At 42.5% G+C, this 10677-nt stretch overlaps 1 protein-coding gene across 2 annotated transcripts in view; it reads left to right on the forward strand.

Moving 5' to 3' along the window:
• CIP2A (cellular inhibitor of PP2A) overlaps positions 1-1911 on the forward strand; it is a 52561-nt gene extending 50650 nt beyond the window's left edge. For both annotated transcript variants that reach the window (XM_044285143.1, XM_044285142.1), the window contains one exon: positions 240-1911. In XM_044285143.1, coding sequence (XP_044141078.1) covers positions 240-410 — 171 coding nt within the window. In that variant the 3' untranslated portion in view covers positions 411-1911. The remainder of the gene's footprint in view (positions 1-239) is intronic.
• Positions 1912-10677: the final 8766 nt, after the last annotated feature.

A 10677-nucleotide genomic window follows, 5' to 3' on the forward strand; every position in this document is an offset into this window, starting at 1 on the left:
TCTATACCAGAATGAAATTACATAATTCCCCATTTTATAGTAACGTCATCCCTGATGTTCTCACTAAATACGTTGCCAACACCTACCAAATTGTAGGTGCTCTATTAAAATGCAGCAACACAGGCCTCTTTCCTCGTGACCCCTACGGATGAGAAACTTGTTTCCTATCCTTGCCTTCTTCCTAATTTTTCTATTTTTTTTATAATCTTTTTTTGTCTTTTTGATTCTTTATACAACAGACATCTTCACTAGAAGTTCAGAAGACTCAGTTAGAAACCCGTCTGGAAGAGAGAGAAGCAATTTTAAGATCCCAACAAGAAGAGCTGAGCAAACATTCAAATATGATTGCCATGATACACAGCCTGAGCAGTGGCAAACTCAATTCAGAGAATGTGAACCTCAGCCTTTAGTAAAAAAAAAAAAAAAAAATTGCTATATGGTTCATTCATTTGTGCAGCAAGCTTGTAACATCACAGAGAAAAATGGTCACACCACGCAGCTACTTTTTTAATATGTAATACTAATGGTCAAAAACTACTTTTTAATTGTTTTACAATACAGTCAACAGAGGAATTCTCAATACTCTGTATAAAATATACATTTCCTTTACATGGTATAATGGTGTGGCTTTTTTCATTCTTTAGCTCTTCCAATATAGAATAAGCAGTTCATGGAGTCGCTTAAGTCGAGCTTTATTAAAATAAAGTTTAATTATTACATAATAAAGGTTATGTTTCTCTGATATAGTCTTGTGTTTCAGTTCATCACCATTTTCAAAAACTTTGCGTGCAGAATTAGAAACATTCAAGTTAAAGGGGTTGGCCAGTAAATAACTGTACAGGCAGGATAGTAACCAGTTCCCTGCTCCATTTCATATGGGTCTCCATTTACTAATGCTGAAGCCAGTCACCGGCCTCAGCGGTTATGTGCTTAGACTCAATGTTTTTAGCTGCCCAGAAATAAACTGAGACTGGTGGCACTGGAGTTGCTGTGGGATTAAATGAGTGAGTATTGGTTACTTAGCATTTTAAAGCATCCTCTGTCTGTACAAACATTTCTATTGGCTGGAAACCTGTTAGGCTAATTTCACATGTGCGGCACAGCTCTCTGGGAGGCTGTTCCGGCAGCGAACACCCTGCCAGATCCAGCATTGCCAGATGTTACTGGAATGCCCGCTGGCCCCATTGACTATAAAGGGGTCCGGGGGAGATCCGGCCACTACCTGGCAAATATGCTGGGTTTTTGCCAGATGAAAACCGCTGGACACACCATTTTTTGGCAGGACGATTTCTGGCATTCTGTGCCAGAACAGCCTGCCAGAGAGCTGTGCCGCAAATAGGAAAGTAAACCTTAGTCAGCTGATATTTCAGTTTTTGGGTTGATAATTAATTGCTAATTTTGACAGCAAATTAAGCAGAGATCTTTGAAATGGTGAAAAACTCTAACACATAGTACTATAAATTGTAGTAGTCTTTTTAATTTACAGGGATTATGCTTTCTTTGCATATAAATGTATTGCAGTTTCCAACATCACATTTAAAATAGTGACCAGTCTTTTTCAGCAGCAGACTAAGGACTGTCACTTTTAACAACCGCAAATGTTAACAAAGGATTAGATTATTGCTGTTTTATCAGCCCGGTGTGCACTTTTAGCAAAACAAATATGAATTCTATTTTATAGCATATTTATTTTAGCTGAAGTATGAAATGTGTATAGTAGGTGTACAAGCATAAATTCATATGTAACATGTTGCAGTTTCACCATAAGCTCACTAATCAGCACTACAGATGTCTCATTGGCTTTTTAGGAATATCTGAAGTACATAATTTTAATGCATAAATACATTATTTAACAAACTAGTGTAATTATTCTGTTGGTATGTGTCTGAAAATATTAAAATGCTAAACATGTACAGTGTGGCTTTTGATTCCCTTCCATTTGTGTTCTCTGAAGTATAAACTGTTGAAATCTAAATAGATGGCAGGTAAACAGCTTTAATAAGGGTGGTGACTAAAGATCAGTGAAGTTTTCAAAAATTCAATTCGGACAGTTTGGCAAATTTTCCAAAAAGATTGGATTTGATCCTAATTTATTTGTGACGAAGCGCGTTAAAAATCAGCTATTTCCTGGCTGCAGAGAGTCTGTATATCTGTGTACAACACTGTGCATTGCAGAAACATGCATAGGCAGTCCGCCGTGGTAGTGAAATAGTTACTGTGCGTCAGTATGGCAGGCATTTGACAGATGTCACTCTTAGAATCCGTTCACACCACTTATTTGGTCAGTTACAGGGCCAAAACTGACCAAATAACTTGTGTGTGTTACAGGTCAATATTAGCGTTAAAGGGAGTCTGTCACCTCTATATGGCCATAGACAGTGCTTACATGGCTCTGTAGCACACCTATACAGGATTGTAACGGTACCTTTGTTCTTTTCTTTAGACTTGCACAAGCAGGAAAAGCTAAGTTTAATTCATATGCAAATGAGCACTTGCAAGTGCCCAGGGGCGGCGTTCAGTGTGTAGGTGCCCAGGCTGCTCTGCCTTCTTTTCACTTTACTCCTCCCCAGTCTATGCCTTCGCCCACCCTTCAAGTTTCTTGCCTCATCGATAGGGCAAAGGCAGAGGCTGGGGAGGAGTAAAGTGAAAAGAAGGCAGAGCAGCCTGGGCACTTACACACTGAACGCCGCCCCTGGGCACTTGTGAGTGCTCATTTGCATATGAATTAAACTTGGTTTTTCCTGCTGGTGCAAGTCTAAAGAAAAGAACAAAGGTACCGTTACAATCCTGTATAGGTGTGCTACAGAGTCATGTAAGCACTGTATATGGCCATATGGAGGTGACAGACTCCCTTTAAGTATAAAGAACCGTGCAGTGGCCGAAGATTGTCAGCTGATTCCACATAGATTTCTACAGAACCTGTTTTGTTACATGCTGATACAAGTAGTGGCCCCATGACACAGTGGACACTGTCAGCAGTAAGTTTGTGTAGACTTCCCTGTTTATTTTCCCCTTCTGATCCGTTAGAAGAACAACCCCCAAAAAACGGATCCTGTCTTTTGAGCATCTGCATTCACACGATCAGCATTTGTTCAGTAATCCATCAGTATTGCTAAGGCCAAAGATTAACCAGCAGTAGATCCAAAACAGAGATGACACGTGATTGGAATATTTGCATGTCTTCTGTGTTTTAAGCATCCAAAAATATAATGGTAGAATATAGCACATGTGTGGGACCCTAACCAAGGTACCCCAATAAGCAATGCCACACATTTCAAGGTACAAAACAGATCTTTATTAGTTAGTCCAAAGAGGACATACATGACACAACATATAACAGAAATAAAATATCCATGCGAGAAGTGCAATGAACCCCCACCCCCAGAGTAATGGGTCAAGTAAGTAAATGTAATGTTCCAATCTTCACAATGACTGAAATGGTGTAATGCTGTGGGGGATACTGGGTATTGGACATGCAAATGAATAATTGCCAAGAAACTGGTATAAAACACCCCATAAATGATCGTTGCAATATGCAGCCTACTGATGAGGCAGGGTTGCAACTCTAAAACCCCCTAAATAGTAGTCTGTAATCCTAAGTGGAGGGAGGGGAGCTAGCCCTTAATGTGATGGGAATCTAATTATTCTCAAGTGAGAGCTACTGCAAAATAAATCCCACATTTAATAAGGTTTAAATCGCCAACCACCACTAAGGTCCCTGCACTGGTGATGCAAGAAAGGAGCAACAGTAATAAAGCATAATATACTGACCACACTGGGGAGGACAAAAGCCCGATGTACGTTTCACGGACGTGCTTCCTCAGGGGGTGTGTCTTACCATTCCCTAACACTTAGCGCGGCGTCTACATGATTCCTCAGCACGAGTAGTAATCTATAATCCACGGCCTCAAACGACAGCATGCGCCATATTTGAAATGGGCAGCATACCACAACATAATAGGTAACAAAGTATCCCGAAACAATGTATGTATTTGGGGCCAGCTTAATCAGATAGTAGTTTGATCATGTATATTTGATAATGCGATCATAAAAATGTCCTCCAAACAGACATTAAAATATGAGGATAAAATATATTGATGGTGAAAAAGTGTATTACATAATGACTATAAATAATATCAGAAAGTGATTAAATAATTCTTCTAAAAAAAAAAAAAATATATATATATATACAGTACAGATCAAAAGTTTGGACACACCTTCTCATTCAAAGAGTTTTCTGTATTTTCATGACTATGAAAATTGTAGATTCACACTGAAGGCATCAAAACTATGAATTAACACATGTGGAATTATATACATAACAAAAAAGTGTGAAACAACTGAAAATGTCATATTCTAGGTTCTTCAAAGTAGCCATCTTTTGCTTTGATTACTGCTTTGCACACTCTTGGCATTCTCTTGATGAGCTTCAAGAGGTAGTCACCTGAAATGGTTTTCACTTCACAGGTGTGCCCTGTCAGGTTTAATAAGTGTGATTTCTTGCCTTATAAATGGGGTTGGGACCATCAGTTGCGTTGTGGAGAAGTCAGGTGGATACACAGCTGATAGTCCTACTGAATAGACTTAGAATTTGTAATATGGCAAGAAAAAAGCAGCTAAGTAAAGAAAAACGAGTGGCCATCATTACTTTAAGAAATGAAGGTCAGTCAGTCCGAAAAATTGGGAAAACTTTGAAAGTGTCCCCAAGTGCAGTCACAAAAACCATCAAGCGCTACAAAGAAACTGGCTCACATGCGGACCGCCCCAGGAAAGGAAGACCAAGAGTCACCTCTGCTGCGGAGGATAAGTTCATCCGAGTCACCAGCCTCAGAAATCGCAGGTTAACAGCAGCTCAGATTAGAGACCAGGTCAATGCCACACAGAGTTCTAGCAGCACACATCTCTAGAACAACTGTTAAGAGGAGACTGTGTGAACCAGGCCTTCATGGTAGAATATCTGCTAGGAAACCACTGCTAAGGACAGGCAACAAGCAGAAGAGACTTGTTTGGGCTAAAGAACGCAAGGAATGGACATTAGACCAGTGGAAATCTGTGCTTTGGTCTGATGAGTCCAAATTTGAGATCTTTGGTTCCAACCACCGTGTCTTTGTGCAACGCAGAAAAGGTAAATGGATGGACTCTACATGCCTGGTTCCCATTGTGAAGCATGGAGGAGGAGGTGTGATGGTGTGGGGGTGCTTTGCTGGTGACACTATTGGGGATTTATTCAAAATTGAAGGCATACTGAACCAGCATGGCTACCACAGCATCTTGCAGCCGCATGCTATTCCATCCGGTTTGCGTTTAGTTGGACCATCATTTATTTTTCAACAGGACAATGACCCCAAACACACCTCCAGGCTGTGTAAGGGCTATTTGACCATGAAGGAGAGTGATGGGGTGCTGCGCCAGATGACCTGGCCGCCACAGTCACCGGACCTGAACCCAATCGAGATGGTTTGGGGTGAGCTGGACCGCAGAGTGAAGGCAAAAGGGCCAACAAGTGCTAAGCATCTCTGGGAACTCCTTCAAGACTGTTGGAAGACCATTTCAGGTGACTACCTCTTGAAGCTCATCAAGAGAATGCCAAGAGTGTGCAAAGCAGTATTTAAAGCAAAAGATGGCTACTTTGAAGAACCTAGAATATGACATATTTTCAGTTGTTTCACACTTTTTTGTTATGTATATAATTCCACATGTGTTAATTCATAGTTTTGATGCCTTCAGTGTGAATCTACAAAGTCATGAAAATCTACATAGTCATAGTCATGAAAATAAAGAAAACTTTGAATGAGAAGGTGTGTCCAAACTTTTGGTCTGTACTGTATGTATATGTGTGTGTATGTATGTATGTATGTATGTATATATATATATATATATATATATATATACGCACACTATAAATGTTATTAGAGGTTAAAGTGCCAGTGTGCAAAACAGTGCAACGGGTGAGAAGTGCCCAAAAAAACAAGAGCATGCTGGGGACAAGTGAAAAACGAGTGATAGCCAAAGGACTAGTGCAACAAATACCAAAAAAAAAAAAAGGGTCTGGGTGGAAAATATATCAAGAAATATATATACGAATAATATCTCAATTTAAAATTGTACAACCCTCACATACTATAACTGTGTCTACCATTATATCATAACACTCTATCAGCTCAAAATTGCAGATGTAGTAATTCATCAGTGTCATTTAGTGCATTTAAATATTGGTACTAAAAAGGAATTCATATTATCCAAGCATAATTCATCAACCCCTCCTATGATGTCCCAAAATTCAATTCTACAATGAATCCCAGGTTTCTTGGGGGGTATGATGATAATATAGTTTCAATTAGGCCTATCTTCCCGCAGGGTTCATGGACGCTGTAATCTTAATAATAGCCATATATCATCCCTGGTATCGATCAACTTAAAGCAGGGAGGCATAATTCTAAAAAAAATAGAGTGTGATGGTAAGTACACATGAAGACCACCAAACAACTGATAAAAAACACAATTAAGACCAAATAAACTGAATTAAAATTCAGAGTTAAAATAGGATCTTACCTAGTGGTCAAGTAATGCAAATCAGAGGAGCACGACAGAAGCCTACAAAAAAGGGGCAAAGCTGTTAAACCAAATGGTGTAGTAGTGTTTAGCACATACACTCACTCAGAATTATTAGGAACACCTGTTCTATTTCTCATTAATGCGATTATGTTGCTTCAATGCATTTAGGGTTGTGGTCCTGGTCAAGACAATCTTCTGAACTCCAAACTGAATGTCAGAATGGGAAAGAAAGGTGATTTAAGCAATTTTGAGGTTGGCATGGTTGTTGGTGCCAGACGGGCTGGTCTGAGTATTTCACAATCTGCTCAGTTACTGGGATTTTCATCACAACCATTTCTAGGGTTTACAAAGAATGGTGTGAAAAGAGGAAAAACATCCAGTATGCGGCAGTCCTGTGGGCGAAAATGCCTTGTTGATGCTAGAGGTCAGAGGAGAATGGGCCGACTGATTCAAGCTGATAGAAGAGCAACGTTGACTGAAATAACCACTCGTTACAACCGAGGTATGCAGCAAAGCATTTGTGAAGCCACAACACGCACAACCTTGAGGCGGATGGGCTACAACAGCAGAAGACCCCACCGGGTACCACTCATCTCAACTACAAATAGGAAAAAGAGGCTGCAATTTGCACAAGCTCACCAAAATTGGACTGTTGAAGACTGGAAAAATGTTGCCTGGTCTGATGAGTCTCGATTTCTGTTGAGACATTCAAATGGTAGAGTCCGAATTTGGCGTAAATAGAATGAGAACATGTATCCATCATGCCTTGTTACCACTGTGCAGGCTGGTGGTGGTGGTGTAATGGTGTGGGGGATGTTTTCTGGGCACACTTTAGGCCCTTTTAGTGCCAATTGGCCATCGTTTAAATGCCACAGGCTACCTGAGCATTGTTTCTGACCATGTCCATCCCTTCATGACCACCACGTACCCATCCTCTGATGGCTATTTCCAGCAGGATAATGCACCATGTCACAAAGCTTGAATCTTTTCAAATTGGTTTCTTGAACATGACAATGAGTTCAGTGTACTAAAATGGCCCCCACAGTCACCAGATCTCAACCCAATAGAGCATCTTTGGGATGTGGTGGAACGGGAGCTTCGTGCCCTGGATGTGCATCCCTCAAATCTCCATCAACTGCAAGATGCTATCCTATCAATATGGGCCAACATTTCTAAAGAATCCTATCAGCACCTTGTTGAATCAATGCCACGTAGAATTAAGGCAGTTCTGAAGGCAAAAGGGGGTCCAACACCGTATTATTATGGTGTTCCTAAAAATTCTTTAGGTGAGTGTATATCCAGGGGGTTTCCTTCTGGCTTAGGAGCTTTTTCCAATTGCCCTCCCTGGGGGATATGCTAACATGATTAATCCCCCTAAAACGGAGAAGGGAGCTGTCACAGTTATGCACTTCCTTTAAAATGTCTCGGAATTGTTGTCAAGATATCATTTTCGCCAGCCTCGTTGGCCGCTTCTATCACCAACACATGCTTCCAAAAGCGCCTTTTAAACTGTGGTAAGGTCATTCCTACATACAGTAGATCTCATTACAGGGGCAGATAGCCCAATAAATTACTCCAATAGTCGTACACGTTATTGGATAGGTAATTTTGTACAGTTTTTTCTGTGATAAATCCCAGAATACATCAGACTTGTCCATGTTTCTACATGCTACAAACATTCCGCAGTCCTTATTACCCCATGGAGGTGCTCCTGTCCACCTGTATAATCAAGAAATCGTTTATGGTCTTCCTCTGCTCATATAGTTGGTCTAACGTGGAAGGTGGAAACGTCAGATACCAGACGATGTTAGGGAACGCTATTCTGCCATTGCAGCTCAAGGAGGGTGTGTTTTGCAGTGTAAGAGTGGCTTTATTGCATGCACAGTTTCCTGGCCATTTTCAGGAGGTCTTGCAGTTGGATGGAAGACTTCAGAAACCGCTTTACAACTGGGTCAGCCCTCCTTGACGCAGCGCCGACACGATGTTCTTCCCATTATCGGTGACCATGGTTCCGATCTTTAGTTGGTGAGGAGACATCCAGGATTTGATTTCCTCTTGAAGGACACTTAGCAGTTCCTCCCCGGTGTGACTCCATTTGCCCAGGCAAACCAGGTGCAGGACAGTGTGACACCGCCGTGCTCTGCATATGTGGTATGCTGGAGGAGCACTCCAAATTGTGCTTTCGGTGGAGGCTGAGGATAAGGAGGCAGAGGAGGACATTGGCGCAGGACTCACAGCTTGAGAATGCGGAAGCAGTAGTGCCGTCATCTGGCCAAGTTGCTGGTGTGGCTAGGCATGAACCACATTTACCCACCGGGCCGTAAAGGACATATATTGTCCTTGACCGTAATTACAGCTCCACACGTCGGCGCTGCTATGAACTTTAGCAGACACCGACCGGCTCACGGAATGGCCCACCTTCTGTTCAACATACGTGTGCAGGGCTGGTACAGCTTTTTTGGAGAAGTAATGACAGCTTGGGACTTTCCACCTTGGCTTAGCACAAGCCAACAGTTCTCTGAAAGGTGCACATGGACTACCACATGGAAAGGGAGGGACTGTAGTATCAGCAACTTGGCCAGGAGCACGTTCAACTTCTGGGCTGTTGGATGAGTGCACGAATACTGTTGCCTTTTTGCAATCGCCTCGGTGATCGATTGCTGAATAAATGAATGACGAGGAAGACTATTAGGACCAGTAGATGTTGGGAAGGAAACACAGCTCCATTCTGCTGAGGTGGTGGAGCCTTGACTGCTGGAGAAAGGGTGCAGGTCACTAGGAGATGCAGCGAGCACTGCATCAGGCTGTACCACTACATTAGCACCACAGATTTCCCAGGCCACTTTATGGTGACACTGCATATGTTGACTCAAGCATTAGCACCCTGGCCACACTTCACCTTCTACCCACAAATTCCAAATTCTACAAACGGTCACGCTGACGTCCTCCGGCGACTTTAAAATAATTCCTACACAAGCGAGTATGGCATTTTCCCCCCACTACTACGTGCTGACTGCCTACTGCTGCTGCCTCCATGAACCCATGCACTGTTAGTTCTTTCCGGACAGGTAGGCTCCTGAGTAGCAGACGGTCTACCCCGGGCATGTTTGGCTCCACACCTCACACTGCTGCCACCCTGCTGACTCACGGCCACGCTACCACTCTTATGGCTCAGCTGCTGCCTCACTTGTAAGCTGCCACCCTCATCCCCTGATGATGATGATGATGATGATGAAGCCCCCCCTTCACCCAGCTCCCACGTGCGATTGGCTACATCATCATCCACTACTTTCAGCATGTCACTGATGTCACCCTCACCAGTCTCAGGGCCACGTGCCTGATCGCTCGCAACACCTGCTCCCACTTGACTCTCATTGTCGCTACTTGCCTGTCTACTGGAGGAAGCAGCAGATCTCTCCTTCAAATATTGGCTGGGCAGTAGCTGCTAACTGTCCTCAATAAGCTCATCCTCGCTGAAAAGTAGGGCAGAACTGACAGCATACAATACTTCCAGAGCAGAAGGAACAGAAAATGAAAGAGGCAGGTTCAGGACAGGTGGGGGCACAGAGCTTGTTCCTGGGCCATGCCAACTAAGTGTGGTGTCAGAGGAACCCACAGTCTCCTGGCTGGGGGTGTCTGATGTCACTTGAGATGATGTTAATGACCGAATCAACCATTCAAGGACAGCTGAGTTGCTGGTCAAAACACGACCACTGGATTACTCTCGGAGCTCTGGCCTGTGGCTGCAGCTGCTGCTACTACCCCCCTTCTTCTGCTGCTACTTCTGCTAGATCCAGAAACATTTTTGACACTACTCGTCACCTTGGCACCTGTCTGTCGGGTATACTGTACAGTAAGTGTGAAATAGAAGTAGTGTCAGGGTGCAATTTCACCCCATAAACAGGATGAATGGATTTACTTATGTATAAAAGAACATCAACACCCCAAAATCTGTAGCATCAGGCCACAATTTCACCCCAAAATCAAGGATGAATGGATGTACTTATATATAAAAGAATGTGAGCACCCTAAAATCTGTAGTATCAGGCCGCAATTTCACCCCAGTTACACAATTAAGCATTAGGGGATTTACTTATGTATAAAAGAATGTGAACATCCCAA

Source organism: Bufo gargarizans, chromosome 3 (assembly GCF_014858855.1).
Source record: "Bufo gargarizans isolate SCDJY-AF-19 chromosome 3, ASM1485885v1, whole genome shotgun sequence".
Classification (NCBI taxonomy): domain Eukaryota; kingdom Metazoa; phylum Chordata; class Amphibia; order Anura; family Bufonidae; genus Bufo; species Bufo gargarizans.